This window comes from Euprymna scolopes, chromosome 2 (genome assembly GCF_053919585.1).
Source record: "Euprymna scolopes isolate OS-2025 chromosome 2, ASM5391958v1, whole genome shotgun sequence".
Classification (NCBI taxonomy): Eukaryota; Metazoa; Mollusca; class Cephalopoda; order Sepiida; family Sepiolidae; genus Euprymna; species Euprymna scolopes.
In genome coordinates, this window is record NC_136483.1 from 193,736,030 (window position 1) to 193,754,274 (window position 18,245).

Genomic DNA, 18,245 nt, shown 5'->3' on the forward strand with positions numbered 1-18,245 from the left:
TGAACAAAGCTTCTTTCTTAGAACTGCACGCCTGTGGAACTCTGTTCTGTCTGCCTGCTTTCCACCTGACTACAACTTTGATGGCTTCAAGTCCAACGTTAACAAATTCCTAATGAACCGCCCCCTTAAGTAAACACTTCATCAAATTTCCACAGTAACGTAATGTACTTGCAATAACCCTTATCCCTGAGTGGCTTCCGGACCGTGATAATTGGTGACCACTGTGTAAAAAAAAAAAAAAGTTGACTGTTTTTTTTACATGGGTGTCACCACTTATCAAGGCCCAGAGGCCACTCGAGGATAAGGGTTAATAGGTATACATTAGTCATTGTGATTTTAGCATAGTAAACAGTGGGAATTTTGTAACTTGGATTACTTAGAGGGACGATTCAATTAGAACTTGTTCACATTGGACTTTTTCTTTTTTTTTTTTTTCATAGGTATCAACACATTATCAAGGCTAAGAGGCCACTCAAGGATAAGGGTTAAAGAGTGTACAGTAAAAATTGGACAATATAATAATCATTGGTAATGAAAATTTGTTAAATTTGATAACTTATATGGAACGGCTCATCAAGAACTTATTTACGTTAGACTTGAAGACAACCATATTGTAGTCAGCCGGAAAGCAGGAAAACGGAAGACAATTCCACAGGCGTGCAGTTCTAATAAAAAAGCTTTGTTCATGGAATCTACGTTTAGGTTTAGGCACAGATAAAGAGTGGGGGGAATTATTGATAGTGTTTACAGCTAGACGAGTGTTTCTTGTGAAAGTTTTGCGAGGGGGGACCATAGATTGAAGCTCAGTCGAACACTTTCCTGAACACATTTTAACTTTATAACTTTTATGACAAAAAAAACAAAACAAGGAAAACAAAGGAGATAAAGACAATAAGAAAAAGAAGAAAAAAAAAGCAAGGGAATAGGAAGATGAAATGAGAAAAAGAGAGTGAGAAAGAAAGAGAGTGAAAGGGAAACATATTTACTTTAATGCATTTGTTTTGGAGTGTTTTGTTGAGTCGTGTCAATTGTTTGAACTCGTTCCTTTTCTGTTTATCTTCTGCTTCCTGCGACTGCAACTGTTGAACCTGTGACTGCAGTTGTTGCACCTGCGACTGCAGATTTCCCTTTTCATAAGAAAGCTTCTTCTTTTGTTCCAGCATTTCTTTCATCACTTCATCAATTTGTTGCGTTGCAGCCTAAAAATAAATGGGAACACAAATTACGGGGCCATCTGACAAAAAGACTGCCTCACCATACAGTGAAGAGTTTTTAAAGTTCAAAAGATGATTAACTTATCGTAAATACTCTCAATGTAATGGCATTCGATTAGAGTATTCACAACTAATGTTAAAAACGAAAAGGTTAGATTACGTAAGCAAAAGGAAGTTGCATTATAGCAGGAAAACTATAGAGTACTGTTACCATATTTGGCCAGGTAAATCTCTTTCCCATTTGAGGGTTCTTGATAAATTGCAGAAACGTATCTGCAACTTGATTGGTCTCACCCTTTCTTCTTCATTGCAACCTCTCTCACAGACATGATATTGTTAGTCTCAGTCTTTTCTATAAATACTATTATGGCATATGTTCTTCAGAATTGTCTGATCTATTCCCTGCTTCCTTTGTTCCAGCTCATTCGACTTGTTGGTCTAGTGGTCTTTATCAATTTGTTGTTTTAATACCTCATTGTAATACAGCTTCTAGTAACATCTTTCTAAGAACTGCAAGATTGTGGAACTCCCTTCCTGCTCATTGTTTTTCTTCTACCTACAGCTTTGGTCTTTTCAAGACGGAGATCAATAGGCACTTCCTGTCTTTGCGATAATCATCTTTCATTCTTATTAGCTCCTTACATCAAGTGGCTTCTTGTTTTGTTTAGAGTGATTTCCATAAACAAAACACCACCAACAGCAGCGACAGCTTGCAGTTAACAATTTTGAATCTATGCTTAATTTCTAAACTTGATGCTGATTGGTGCAAGCATTTAACTTCCTTTCTGGCCAATCAGAAACCATCTCTTAGGCAAACTGAACACATGACAAGAGATTATAAAAAGGATAACATACTGTTTACTTCTTTTTTCTTACCCGTATATATGTATAGTAATATATAAGTATATTATAATATAAGTATAATAATATAAGTAGCAATCTATAGTGAAAAGTACTAAGATTGTATTCATAAAAACAAGAATAAGTTTAAAGCTCTCAAAATTCATATTAGAATTGTCTACACGAACTCGTGACATAATGAATACAGTACTTCTTTCTTAGAACTGCACATATGTGGAACTGTCTTCTGTTTGCCTGCTTTCCAGCTGACTACAATATAGTTGCCTTCAAGTCCAATGTAAACAAGTTCTTGATGAACCATTCTTCTTAAGTAATCCAATTTACCAAATTTACACTAGTAACGATTACTATGATATTGTCCCTTTGACTACTGTACACTCTTTAACCCTTATCCTCGAGTGGCCTCTTGGCCTTGATAAGTGGTGACTTCTATGTAAAAAAAAAAAAAAAATTACTAAGTAAAATTCAGTTGTAAGTGATACTTTTCTGGAGGTTCAAGGTTCAATCCTCAGTGCAGGCAATACTAAAAATATAATTGCAAATTACTTAAGATTTTGACCCAATCATGGCTGTACATCAAATCATACAACAAATAATTGAATTATTTGTTGTCCTTTTTTTCATTACTGCGGCCACAAGCCACAGGGAGAAAAAGAAAAACATATTTCTACGGCTACTACTCTTCAAAATTGTATCGCGGGAGTAAGTACGTTTCACAAAAGCGAGAGAATTCCTGTCTCCAGGAGATCTAATGTCATAGCAGGCATACGCTATTTTTTTTATATCTCTACCGCTCTATGTTTGTAATGAGTAGATGCAGTTAATCTAGATATAAATCATAATGAATGTTATTGTAAAAAGTAAAAACCAGATTAATTAATGGAGTTGTTGTTGTTCTTTTTAATTGCTTCTATTATTTCAGCCATAGGAGAAAAAAAATGAGCAATCTCTATGACTACTATTGTCAACACAAGCTGTCTACTTACAACGTGTCAACAAGAGACTCAGTTGTTGCTTGTTAACATGAATATAACAAGCCATCTGGTGAGGATTGAAGAACTCCTAATGCAAGGTTACATTAAAAGAGAATCAACAAATGGGGTTAATCTCCTTATTTGCTAATTATGTGTTTGGGGAATGTCAGTAGCCAAGCTGCAGTTTTCTTCTTTTTTTTTTCACCCTAAACATGGCATATTGCCACTATGATGTACGGGGTTACTATCAGGGACCTAAGTTGCAGAGGTACTATGTAGGGAGTTTAGCAGTAAGATGTCTGTTCACATTACACTTGAACTTCTGCATGTCAGTACAGTTGGGGAAGCAGGAAATCGGAAGAGAATTCCAAAGTCCTGCAGTTCTGGGGAAGAAGCTATTAGAGTAAAAGGCTTTCTTACATCTAGGGATCTCGACTGTGTAGGGGTGGGACTTTGCTGCTTGTCAGGGGTATTTTCGTCGAGAGGGTACAAGTGTTTGTAGTTCGTCAGAGTATCTACCATTAAAATACTTGTAAAACAGGCAGAGGGATGCAACATTTCGTCGGTGGGACAGGGGATGGAGTTTAGTGTTTTTGTTGCAAATTAATTTGTTTTGTTAAATGGTAGATGTTGAATGTGTGTGATAAGCTGACTTAATTGCCCTTGTAGGTATTTATTTCCTTCCCAAGAAGATGTGACACAGTTGGAAGATGGAGACAATCAAGCCAGCACTCCTAAAGAAGGAGTACTCTGGCCTTTTAAAAATTGCCTGGGCAGCACTGTCAGCATTCCCCACTAGGGGCACCTCAGGCAGTAAGCAATAAACTTACTCCACCCAAAATAGGGGAGACAATACTTGGGAGGGTGAACCTCCTAGAACTATCCAAAACCAGCCTGACAGATGCAAGGTCATTCCTTACTCAAAAATAGCCAAGATTCTGTCAGATTGTGTTGAAAATGCATCCTCAACTGGTATAAATATAACCTACTCAAGCTGTGCCAGGCATGTATGCATTGTCCACATCTGTGCACTAATTCAATATATACTCCTCAATTTGGTAGTGGCTTAACTTCTAACAGATAATTCCTTTTTCTTACTTAATATAACCTAAAGTGGAAAATTCCATTTTCAGCATTACTTTAATCCACCCACATCTAATATTCTGACAATAAAAAGCAAATTCTATTGTTTACATTTTGAAAATGTGAATGATAAAAGAGTTTCATAAAAAAATTATATCAAAACTGATATGATATGCTGGGCGGGAGTTCTGTCCGAGGTATTGCATCACTTTCACTTATATCATTGGGAAAGGTATGAACCCTGTTCTTCCTTGTGTTAGGAGGGAGATATGCACATAGGAATTCAACGGTTGATTCTTCTTGGACCCAAATCATGAACAAATAACAATATCCATTTTCGGTTGTTATTTGTGACCACCTAAAATGTCTATTTTTGAGATGGTATTGTCACTGTAACCATACCCCTGAAATTTTTTATTTGGCCATTATCATTTCACTGGATTGACCTGACTGATTACACCTGACCTCTCAAACATCATACTTTTAATTTATCTTTCTGGTAATTTCAAGTTTGTTACTTGTTCATGTGTCAAGTTCATAATTTTTATTCAAATGAGCTTTTGGTACCTTTGATAATTATTTTATTGTTCTCGCAGGTGCATGCTTTTGTCAAAAATGATTTATTGATATAAACGGCCTAGATATCCAACACTCAAACTATAGATGAAATACTAGGGTAAACTGGACTCTCAACCATAAGGCCATTAATCTAAGAGAAGGAAAAACTCTTAAATAACAGTAGTTCTGCATATCAAAAATGTAAAAAAAAAAAAAACAGAATTACCACCAGAGATGTGGTTGCCAACCTCCAATGATGGAGAGGACACTAAAAAAATAATAAAGGAGAGAGAGAGAGAATGTAATAAACCTTTTGTCGTTCCAAGTCAGCCATTTTTTGTTGAAGAGCTACATAATCTTCCAGCAAACGTTTGCTGCTTATTTCATGCGTTTGCAACTCTGATGCCAAATGCTTGCACTTGTTTTCCAGCTGCACATTTTGTGCAGTTGTCTTTTGCTGTAATAACTGGATCTGCGAAAAAAAAAAAAAAAAAAAATGGAAACACATCAAGAAAATCAATAAAAAAAAGCCAGTAGTTATTTTTTTATTTGTAATTGAATTCCATTTTTTATAATTCAAAATTGACAATTAAAAAAAAATCAGAAGATATTCTCATTTCTTTTCTGAATTTAAATGAAAAGTCCAAGACCAATTAAATGTTGTAAATTCTGTTATATTCATATGAAGTCAGAATCAAAAGATGAAAATAACCATTATGAAGAAACGATAATAAAAATAATATTTAAATTTAAATACATACAACATTTATTTCTCACAGACAAACATAAGAGCGATATAAAAACATGACCCTTAAAAAATGTGAAAATTACAGACATAAGTAATAATAAAAGAGTCAACATAAAAAGTAGCTAAATACAATTGTAATAAACATGTATTGCCAGGGCAAACAGATTATAGAGGATGCATGGGTTATATAAAGTAAATAAAAATTATTTTGTATAAACCAACTCCAGCAGTCGAGAACAGAAGACGTCAAACTGCAGTAGTCATAGAACTATCTGGGAACTACTCTACTAACAAATTATGCAACCAATAAGAAAGGACCATGCTGAAATGGTAAGTCATCTGAGAGTCTTGTCTAAACTGCAGACAGAAGTGAGATCTAACATTACAGCATTAACAGTGTAAAAAAAAAAGAAACATGTAAAAGTGTGGAGTTAGGCCAAAACACATCCAACTAGTTTGAGGCTAAGATTTACTTTAGATTTTTAGCCGAACATAATGTGAATTTTTTTTTTTTTTGTATTTCAAATTGAAAAATTCATTCTGTTATTAAAAGTGTATTTCAGGGAAGATAGCTTAAATATGGTTAAAAAACAATAATTCTAAATACACTGTGGCAACAACTGTGTCAATTTTTCTGACTGGGATTTTGATGTATTAAAAAGATATAAAAAAAAATCATAAAATGTCTTTTTATAACTTGCTATATTCTTTAATATTGCAACTGAAAGACAAAGGAAAATATTAAATTTCAATAAAAATGAAAGAATACATTACAACAATGGCAATTTTCTTTCCTTCAACAATTACAATGAACCGTTCCAACCAGAGAGTTCATCATTCAAACTCTTTGGCCTAACATTCACAGGTAACATGAATTGGAACAAATACATAGAAGATATTGTCAAGGCTGCTGCAAAGAAGGTGGGCTTCCTTTACCGTTCTAGAAAAATACTCACACCCAACAGTATTCTATACCTTGACAAATCCACCATTCACCCACACACGGAGTATTGTTGCTGCATGTAGGCCAGTTCATCAACCAATAGTCTCTCTCTCTCTATTTGATAGGGTTACAAAAAGAGTCTCCAATCTAATAAGTCCCAAACTGTTAAGCAAGCTGCGACCCTAACCTAATCACCACAATATTGCATCCCTGTGCTTGTTTGACAAGTACTTTAATGAAATGTGCTCCAGCAAACTTGTAGCATCAGCACCCTCTCGAGGTAAATACTAACCTGGCAAGCAATAAAATCCAATACCTTACTGCAGAGCCTCCCCTCCCCCAAGACAAGAGTCTTCTACTCTGATAGTTTCTTCCTTTTGAATTTCCTCCCTGTTTCCTGTACTAACATGCAGAAATTTAAATGTAATGTGAACAAATATCTCACTGTCCAAGTACCTACTTAAAGTGTTCATGTAGGCATAGTCCGTGATTTACATTAGCTCTTTATGTCTTTGTGGCGATGTGTCTTGTTTGGGGTGAATATGAGTAAAAAACAAAAAAGCTGACAGACTACAGCAACAATAGAATGACAGACTATTGTAAGAAAAGGACACACTATCATAACAATAACAACAAGACAACACCAAAGATGAGACAAGGATAATAAAAAAGACAAACAACAATAACAGAATCCTTCTAAAGTTCTATTCTTCCTCATTGTGGTAAGAGTGGTAGTAATATGGTTGTGTTAGAGTGAAAATCCAGGCGGGGTCAACATCAGAATTTCTCGTTCGCTGGCCGTCTCTGATATATGTCTTTGGAAAACAAGAAGGTGTCCGGCACGGAACTGCAAGTCTATGGAGTAAGGATAACAATGCTGCAACAGTCATTTCTTTGTGTGTTCAAGGTCCAACCTTCCTCAACTTTGTATGCAACTGTTGGGCCTTATTGCTTGGAGTGCCATGGTAAAAAACATGCAATCTTGTGGATATAACAAATCGCTATGGCTAACGAGAAGGAAATGATCTTTGTGGGCTCTGTGTAAAAGTTTAAAATCCTGCTCCTCCTCCTCACTAATAAATTAAGAACCTTTCAAAACAGCCAAACAGATACACTATAAAAACAACATTAACAGCATCCATCTAAAGTCCAACTCTTATTCACCATTGTAAAGTGTTATATTGCAAACCTGAGCGTATGGAAGCAAGAAAATAACAACCGAAAAGGTTGAGTTTAAAGCTTTTTATTTAAAGTTAAAACGATCGTGAAAAGAACTGCTGAATGTGTAAGGATATTTTGGTGGCAGCGGCAGCAGTGGGATGTCGGTAGGAATGCTGGTTGGTTGTTGATATGAACTCAGCGACGATCTGGTGTTATTATCAGGCTGAGGTAGGGGTGGCGATGACAGAAACGTGGCTTATGTGTTCTGGTGTATGGAATACGGATGCGGTGGTGCTAGTGAAGGAGGAGTAGTCTTAAAAGCTGCTGTCCGGTAGCGCAAGAGGGTTGGGGGCAACGGCGGAAGAGGAGTAATCTTAATAGCTGCTGCTACTGGCGGGACAAACCTCGCTGTGGTGATCTGGTGGCGGCAGCGAAGGAGGAGTAGTCTTCAAGGTTGCTGTCCAGTATCACGAGTGGGGTGGTGGTGGCTGTGGCAATGGCGAGAGCATAGTAATCTTAATAGCTGTTGTTGCTGATGAAGGATTAATGGCTGTTGGCTGCTGGCGGAATGAAGTTCACAGCTTGACACGCTGAGCCAACCTATCTGTTTGTCGAAAAAGCTGTCGTATTTATACTCGTGTTGCGAACAAAGGTGGCTTTCAGCTCTCATGATTGTTTTCGTTTTTTATTTGTGTTGGTTTTTTGTGTTTTAATGTGCTGTAGGAAGTCGCCTGTTTGAGCGTTGTATCCGTGTGTTGTATCAATTTAAAGCTAAGAAAGTTGTGAATGCGTTCTAGTAGGCATTGTATTTTATGGGATAATTATTTGTGTTTATAAGCTGCCGGAGTTGTGTCTGCTGTGATGTTTGTGTTTTGTATTCTTATTTTTCTTTCAATGTATGGCTTTCTCTGGTGGTTTTCTTTGTTGAGGTAAGTTGTGAGTTATTCCGTTGAAGTGGGTATATAAAGAAATGAGCTTTGATGTTGTCGTGTGTTTGTCTTAGTGTCGCTATTATTATTACTGTCACTATTCCTGCTGGTTTCTGGTTTATTCATGTAAATATGGAGGGATATGCAATATAATGAAAGGCAGTGGCAATTTGGTAGTGTAAATTATCTGGTGAACTCAGGTCTTGTGAAAATCCAGGAAGAGTCAGCATCAAGATCTGTAATTTTCTGGTCATCTTTGCTTTCTTTTTATGACAAGTAAAATTGTGTCAAGCATGGAGTGAAAGCTGCAACATTACATCTCTGCCAATCATTTGTGTTTATTCTGGGTCAAACCTTCCTTGACTTCATATGCAACCACTGAGCATTGTTGCTCAGTGCCAGGGTTAAAACCTGCAATCTTGAAGGTTAATAAATACCTACAACCAATGAGGAGTACTTCATGCAGACCAGACCATCCTAAGAGACAATATTCATGAGTTCTATGCAAAAGTTTGACTCACTGCGCAACAACAATAAGAGAAAGGAGGTGATAGTGGCTTAGTGGTTAATGACACGGACTGACAACCTGAATGTGCCAAGTTAGAATTCAGTTTGTTCTACAGAAACACTTTCACTTAGGAATGTTGGTCACCATCCATGTTGTTCCTTCTGTAAGCACCCAATTTCTTTCTAGAACGGATTCTGATTACAAACAGGAAAACAAACTCAAACAATAATCATCTGATTCAAAGGAAGTGAATACATGATGCTCAACAGCAGCAGCAGCAAAAATAAAGAAGAAGCAAAAAAAAAGAAGAAGCAAAAATAAAGAAGAAGCAAAAAATAAAGAAGAAGTAAAAAGAAGAAGAAGCAAAAATAAAGAAGCAAAAAAAGAAACAAAAAAAAGAAGAAGCAAAAATAAAGAAGAAGCAAAAAATAAAGAAGAAGCAAAAAAAAAGAAAAAGAAAAAAAAGAAGCAAAAAAAAAAAAGATTTTTTTTCACCTTTATTTCTAATTCCTCTTTTTCTTTGATTAACAAAACCTTGTCTTTTTGGAATCGGACAATTTGCTCCTTAACCATAACATTTTCCTCATTCGCTTGTTGTTCAGATTTCAGTAGATTTTCCTCTTTCCGTTTCAGTTCATTTTCTGACTTTTCCAGTTCATGTTTTGCATTCACCCTGAAAGACAACAAAACAAATATTTTTCTACAAAACTGAAAACTAAAAAAAACAAAACAAAAAAAAACAGAAGTTAAATTTGTGAGGGTCTATCATCAAAACCCTAAGAGGAGTTTATAAACTGATAAACATACAAGCAAACAGACAGTAACTCCAACTTTATAGGCTAGAAGATGTACCTAGCATTACCCGGTATTAAATGTAACTTTAAATTCCTTAAAAAAAAAATGAAGTAAAAAAAGTGAAAGAAACTGAGACATGTGCATGCGAGTATTATGTTTATTCTAAGTAAATAAAAAAGAAAAACTCGAGCTGAGATGGAAACCAAAACCTAGACAGTGAGTTAAGTATGATAACCATTAGACGAGCTTGCCACATTCTTTAAAAAGTGTTTTCAAACCTTATGAAACAGTTGGCAAACAGATAAAAATATGATGATCCCCTTCCTACGCACCGATTTTCCAATTTTACCCTTTAGCAGCCCTTTTTTCGGGATGAAAAAAAATTAAAAAGTTTTCCACATGTCTGAATACTCTAAATACCAAATTTCAAGTCTGTAGGTCAAACATCCGTAGAGTATATAGGTTGAGAAATGATCTCTCTCTTTCACACACACACACACACACACACACACACACACACACACACACACACACATTCTCACTTTTATAGATATATAGATTATTATTATTAAGAGTAATATTTTATATTGATATAACATATCACTCAATAAGTTTCAAGCCTAATTAATAAAACAACTTTTAGGCAAAAATTGACTTTATTTATCAACATTGTTTCGTAACCTTTTTCCAACCGTGACCCAACATTGCACCGCATGATGACATTGTGACTCAACCCAAACATTTTCTCATAAAATAACAGAGCACAGGTATATTAAGTTTTCAGGAAATATGAAACAACTTGGAAAAAGATGAAGAAACACAATTTTTTTACAATGAAAACTTTGAATCCATGGCTTAACTTTAATAATGACAGACTCATTTGATTGCTGGGTTAAAGTCAACTTTGTTTTTAATAGAGTCAAAATTGGATACACAATCATCTGTCGAAGCCAGAAAGCAGTTTATTTGTTGGCCTCAAAGATTTTTTGGATCCAGAGTTTGACTGGAGATCTATGAACTCATCGGGTAATTCATCGCTTTCTTCGATTTCTGCAAAAAAGGAGAAAAAGTTTTGTTTCTCACCAAGATAATGTGTGAATTTAATTTCCAATGTTGACAGATATTCCATGATATTTTCAATCAAGACCTCTGAAGCATCTGCATCTCTAAACATCGCATCAAACAAATTGAAATTGGCCATATTTTCTTCAATGACTCATTTTCTCTACAGATGTAGCTTAATTATGAAGGCATGAACTTTCTGGAAACAAAGAATCCAATTGGAATTTGTTTTTTTTTTGTAATGACAAATTCTGATTGTGAAATGTGCCCGAAAATATCAGCCAGGTAACATAGCATAAATAAGAATTTTTTGTCTTCAAACTTTTCTGACACCTTATCACAAGCATCCCGAAAAAAAAAACAGCGATTCATTCAACAAATTTATCACCATATATAAATAATGACCCCAAGAAAGCCACCACATTTCAGTATGAAATAACAATATGTTGTATTTTGCTTTTATTTCTTTACAAAATGCTTTAAAAATTCTGCTTTTATTTCTTTACAAAATGCTTTAAAAATTCTATGATGAACTGCTCTTCCACGAATGAAATTTACAACTTGCACCACAGCAGTCAAAACTTCCTCAAAGGAATTTGACAACATTTTTGAGGCATGTGTAATGAATAACACAATGAATGGTAATAATATCGGGAACATTTTTGACTAAACTCATAAAACCCGACTTGTATCCTAACATTGAAGGCGCATCATCTATGCAGACAGAACCAACTTTGTTCAAATCAATTCCATGTGTTTTGAAGAAATCATTGAACAATCCAAAAATGTTTTGCAAAATAAAACTTCATCACAAAATAACGTTTCTTCTACTTAACGAACAAAGACAAGCAAATGACTCATGTTAGTGACATTTGTTGATCCGTCCAGCTGTAAACTAACTTGTACTTGGCTGCTTTTGAGTTCAATTATAATTTATTAAAGGACGTTATCGCTCATCTCATTAACTCTTGATGTCATGACATTTTTTGATAACAGTTGCAAACTTTCATTGACAAAAATAAAATTACAAGTTATGTTTTGATTATGCCGTTCTCAAAAACATTTGTGAAAACGTACTTTACGAATTTGTCTTTCATTTACTTCTTGATCCCATGATGGGATTCACAATCTGAAATTATCAATATGATGCAAGAAAATATATAAATGAAATAAAATATATTGGCTTAAAAGAGCTTGAAAGAAATTAAAATCTCGAAAATAAAAAAAAAAGTTGCCACAAAGTTTTGTTCTATATCTTAAACAATGTTTTTCTTATTATGGTGGCAGACAGATTGTGTTAGAACTCAGTTCAAACACTGCATTTAAATTACAATATTTAGATACAGTGTTTGTTGCATTGCATTATGGGAGACAACAGCAAAAATGTTAGTGAAAATATCTTAGTTTATACTGTCAGTGTCAACACTCGGTTAATTTCTTCCTGTAGAGGTATGTAGTAGGTTTCACAAGAGAAGGAACATTTTGTTGAAGAAAAAATGCTAATAGTCATGTGCAATGATAAACACAGAATGAAATTAATGACATCCTAGCTTGACTTTTTAGACTGGTTACATTTAATCAGCAAACAATGCTTGTAATGTAAAAACAACAGATATATTTATTACGCCATATTGAATACATACAAACTGGAGAACTAAAACAGTGCCCTCTACAAGAAAAAAAAAAGTACAGTCCAAGGGAGACAATTAATCCTAATTTTAATTTATCCTAATCTAGAGTGTATTTTTCAGATCATGTATGTTTCTCCTTACATCTATGTTCTCCTCCTCCCTTGAGTCAGGTGGCAGCCATACATGGCACAGTCAAACAAAACATTTCGAATTCACAACACAAAATTATCAAACAGGATATTCGGTATTAGTAGTTGAAAAATATTTGCATAAAAATTTGCAATTTTCCTTTGTTAAATAATCAAGGTTGTGTGTACCGAAAATCCTGAAAATGCAGGATGACAACTGAACATCAAAACAAAAATGATAATTGAAAATTTGAAAGGCCATTTGGAAAAACAATGTATAAATGCAGTGATGGCCTACAAATTCAAAACAAAAGTAATAATTTAAATTCTGAAAGGCCATTTACAAACAATGATCTGAATCGTTAATGCTTCATTGTTGTTTTTGATCAACTGTAATAAAATGCAGTAACAACTTAAAACACAGATTTCTCATTGGCATTCATGCAAAATGATGAATACATGAATGCCTTCTAATATCTTGAACCCCTTTGCAATTTCACGCAGCTTCAAGTTATGATTAGCTAAAACTTATTGTGGACTTTTTAAATATTTTCCAGGACAACTGTTGCATTTGGACGATCTGAACATTCAGCATCATTCGTGTCTGTATAGCCGCATTTACTACATCATAATTATTATTTTGAATGAAACAGAGTCTGAATAACACTTATCAAACCATTTCTTTGCATGAACAGCACTTTTCTCATCAGAAAGCAATGATTTATTAACACACAGATTTTTTTTATTGTTTTGAAAATTTGCAACAAATTTGCTTATTCCTCCTTAATATAATTAGTCATATCCCTTGTCATTAATTTGACTATATATCATGGTACTTCATTTATTCTAATTATTTTTAAGATGGGTATATGTAATTATAACCGTAATGCATTTTTCTAGACTTTCCTAAATATTTTTGGTCCCCCAACAAAAGGAGGGTGGACCTGTAAATTCATCCTCGTTCGTTTGTCTGTCCGCACTTTTCTCAATAACTACGTCTTGGAATTTTTTGAAATTTTGCACAAACATTAAACATGATATGAGTAAAAAAGTAACAGAACGGATTTTCCGGGAAAACTCCGGTTGCCCCCCTAGGCGTGCCTCTCGGGTTAAAATGGCTAAAATTGACACTTTATTGCTTATTAAAAAAAATTGATGCCTTGGATTTTTATAAAACTTTCTGAAAAGTTGTAACTAACTGATTTCTATATAATTTCGTTTGTCTATACTTTGCAATAACCTTTGGGTGTACCCCAGGGGCTCTTTTAGGGTTAATAAAAACACTTAATTTCTGGGACTATTTTACCATATTTGTCCAAAATTTTCTGTGTATTTCTATTTAGCAGTTTTGCATGGTGCTAACTCGAATTTAAATATGTTAAGACCTTGGGGACTTTTGGGGCTAATGGTGGGGGGGAGCCAATGATGGACTTATTCATTTCTTTTTTTGCATGGTGCAGAACTCAAATTTACATATGTTAAGGCCTAAAACTGCATTTTCACCAGAATTTGGCATCCCCTGGGGACTTTTGGGGCATAATGGGGGAGGAGGGGCAAATGCTGAACTTAGTAATTTTTTTATACCTCGTTCACTGTGCAATCATAGGGGACCATGCATGCTTCACTTGTTAATCTATTTAGACGCTAACCACATAGCTTTTAAAATCTATCTGTATATTATTAATGCTGTCATCTTATAAGATATCATCATTACCATAGTTGTCATTATTATCTATATATTAATTTGCTTGTACGTACGGTGTCACGTCATCATCATCGCAAACATTAATTAATGAAACGCATCATCATCATCGCAAACATTAATTAATGTGAATTATCTCCCTTTATTGTTCAATCTTTATCAGTTAAAAATCATTAACCCTTTTATTTCCCAAAAGTTCCCGAACAAAAAAAAAAAAAAATAATAATAACTGTCTATTTATGGTTCCGAATTATTTTAAAGACAGCTATGCATAGAAGGTATCGTTCCAGTTTAAATAGTATAGTATTTTACTTACATTTTTAACGATGTCTTCTGTTTATTATTGTAGGAATGCTTATTCTATTTTATTCAGTAATAAATATATTTTTTACATTTAACGCTACGAGTACGTTTTTTTTTTTATGTTTTTTTTTTACTGTGCCACTTTATGTTTTTTTTTTAATTTACTTTTGAGTGAGCCTTACACAACAAAAAATATGTTTAGAAATACATGTTACAAAAGTCAAGAATGCCTTTATTAAATAAATCACCAAAGTCACCATTCGCAAATACAGAGTCAAAACATATTTTACGTCTTGTTCTGTTTTGTTTTTGTTTTACGGCATATCAATCCTTTTTTGTGTTATTTAATGCCGAATCGAGTAATTTTGTAACATTTATACAGCTTCACGTTGTTTACATAGTTATTACTTATGTTTTGTTCGTTTTATTTTGCTTCTTTTACAGGCATTCATCTTCTAATGCCCACCGATACATATTTAAATACTATAAAAAATGGACACAACAATTTTTTTTTTAATATGAAATAAAACAGTGTTTCATTACTTACGATTTAATTTATTTAAAGAAATATTTATTTCCTATTTAAAGATTTTCAGTATATTTTATTTAACTGAAGAATTTTTCCATTATTTTTATTACATTGTTAGGTGAAGTTTCGGTAAATATCCAGATACGCTACTACAGAACACCGACCACTCTAATTTCTTTTTTTTAATAGGTAATTGAGGTCGCTGACAACGAATCTGATGGTCAAACTTGGGGCAAATTTACCGTTTGCATGGTATTAACCCCCGAATAACTTTCCACCATTTTGCAGCTTCCGTTTACGCTACGCGCGTGTGCTGCAGCATGAACGATGGCTTGCTTCACGTAGCAAACTGCCTTCTCACATGGCGTACCAATCAAAGAATTACGGACTGACATTTTTTTAATGACTTACAGTTAAAGAAAAGTACAACAAATTGGGGGACTTTTTTTTTTTTTTGTCTCGCGTAGTTTTTAATGTGGTTTACAAAAACATAAGCACCAAACATCTTTATGTTTTTCATTCTTTTTTTACGGGGGGGGGGGATTCAATTATAGAACTTATGTGGCTTAATAGGTGCTTTTGCAGTTTAGTTAAACGTTTTTCCGTAAGTAACACACCGACATTTACCAATTAGAACACCATTTAACATTTTCCGAAGATTTTACTGTGTACATTGGGGGCGCGAGCGAGGTGGGTAGGTGGGGGGGGGCGGATGTGATGTTGGGGCGCGCGTGCCTCAACATCACATCCGCCCCCCCCTCCCGCTCGCGCCCCCAATGTACACAGTAAAATCTTCGGAAAATGTTAAATGGTGTTCTAATTGGTAAATGTCGGTGCGTTACTTACGGAAAATTTGAAAATTCTATGTTCCAGGTAAAAAAAAAAAAACAACAGATAAATTAAACCCCCCCCCCTACTCCAACTTGGAGTGCTTTCCTTTTCTGGTTTTATTTCTTTTTCAGCTAATTTTAAATTTTCCACCCAAAAAGTGCTATAATGTATTTATGAAAATTAGAAAATTCTATGTCCTGGAAAAAAAAAAAAAATCCCCTCCCCCCAACGTAGTTTGCTTGGTGAAGCCGTCATTTATGCTACAACGTGTATGCGCATAGCATAAACGGAAGCTGCAAAATGGTGGAAAGTAGTTCGTGGGTTCAGGGGTAAATACCATGCAAACGGTAAATTTGCCCCAGGTTTGACTATCAGATTCGTTGTCAGCGACCTCAATTACCTATAAAAAAACAAATTAGAGTGGTCGGTGTTCTGTAGTAGCGTATCTGGATATTCACCGTTTTTTTTTTTTTTCTTATTTTAAAACAAATTATAAAAAAAAAGATACAAGACCATTAAAGTTTTCTTCATTAAATCGCTATTTAGGTGAAGGTTCAAAATAGTTAACCCTTCTCCCTATAACCGTTTTTTATGCAGTAAAATACTTTGTTTCAATAATTATGGTTTAAATAAATATTTATTCCTTATTTAAAGATTTACAGTATATTTTATTTAACTGAAGAAATATTTATTGTTCATACATATATTTTTCCCTTATTTTTTTTTACATTGTTAGGTGAAGTTTCAGAATAGTTAACTCCCCCTCCTCATATTAAGAAGGGCTTTCAGCATAATTCTTACAATAGTGCTATCAAAGTTTATTGATTTTTCTTATTTAACAAAAATTATAAAAAAGATACAAGAACATTTTAAACATTTTTTTCGTTAAATCGTTATTTAGGTGAAGGTTTAGAATAGTCAAACCCTCTCCCCTTATTAAGAATGGCATTTTATTATTTCAGCATGATGCTTACATTTTTCTTAATATAAAAAAAAAAGATACAAGAAAATGTTAAGCTTTTTTTTTTTTTAATTAAAATGTTAGATCAAAGTTCGGAATAACTTACTTTATAGCCAATTAGCCAGCTTACTTAACTATATAACATTGACAATAAATTTGATAGGTATAACCTACCTCACATCATTTTGATTATCGAAAAATCAAAATTTAACTGTACTTCGTAAGATTTACAGAAACACTTCATTTTCTATGCATGTAATACACAAGAATCTGAATATTATAACAGATTACAATGTTTTTATGGAAAAAAACTTTTGTACAGAAAATTCAAAGTGTTCTATTTATATTATCAGGAAGTTGTGATGCATTAATTGAAATCTATATCAATAATTCGACTTAAAAAATATTTGTGAATTTCCAAATCTTCATTGAATAAAATTTAAAATGAATAGAAAAGTCTATCGCATATGTAAAAGTTGACAGTTGCTTATTTAACTTCATTAAAAGCCATCAAAGTCAACTAAGAGCTGCTCAATATTCTGGCTTAATGGATCATTTAGCAAGGAATGAAGATGGTTATTCTGGTGTACCAGTTATTCTACCATCTACATTTACAGGAAGTCCTAGGAATCTACAACAGCTTTATCAAGATGCAATGGCAGTTTTCTGTGACCTATTCATTACTCACACATGTAATCCAAAATGTCCTGAAATATTAAATAACTTGGGGTCATCAGAACTTGCACAAAATCGATGTCAGCAATGTCACACAGTTTTGTAAATTCACAATCTGACTCCCAAGAACCTGCTGACTGACCACTATTCTCACTCCAAGCAGCTGATCGACGTCCCTGTCACCACCTCAATCATCACCAGCACTTCCTGACAATATCAGCAGCATCAGTTAAGATCGCATTGACCTTCAATAAAAGTTTAAACTAAAGTTCTTTGTTTGTTCTACTTGCTTCCATACGTTCATTTTTATAAGGAATTTCTCACTGATGTGTTTTAAAAGATTTTAACTACCGTGGAATTTCCACGGGCCCTGCTAGTTTATATATTAATACGATAGTGTGTATGTTATTTTGTGTGTCAGGCTTACATCTTTTTTTCTTCTGAGTGACTGTCATTTAATTGTTATGACCTATTTCTTGTAATAAATAATTTTACCAAGAATTCTTCATAAGTTTTGGTTTCAGTTTCGATTCAAGCTGATGCATCCAATTTATATGGATAGATTTTTGAAATCACAACTTTATAATATATAAGAATCGATAGAAAATGAACTCTATAACAATATACACAAAATCTGCATAAATTAAAA

The 18,245-nt window shown here is 34.0% G+C and overlaps 1 protein-coding gene across 1 annotated transcript in view; it reads right to left on the reverse strand.

Annotated features, from left to right (window-relative positions):
* Positions 1-18,245, reverse strand: part of LOC145300872 (uncharacterized) — a 92,489-nt gene that overhangs the window by 45,791 nt on the left and 28,453 nt on the right. Inside the window, exons 7-9 of the mRNA XM_080144524.1 lie at positions 9,475-9,652; positions 5,001-5,162; positions 987-1,199 (exon numbers count right to left, since the gene is read on the reverse strand). Coding sequence (XP_080000650.1) covers positions 987-1,199; positions 5,001-5,162; positions 9,475-9,652 — 553 coding nt within the window. The remainder of the gene's footprint in view (positions 1-986; positions 1,200-5,000; positions 5,163-9,474; positions 9,653-18,245) is intronic.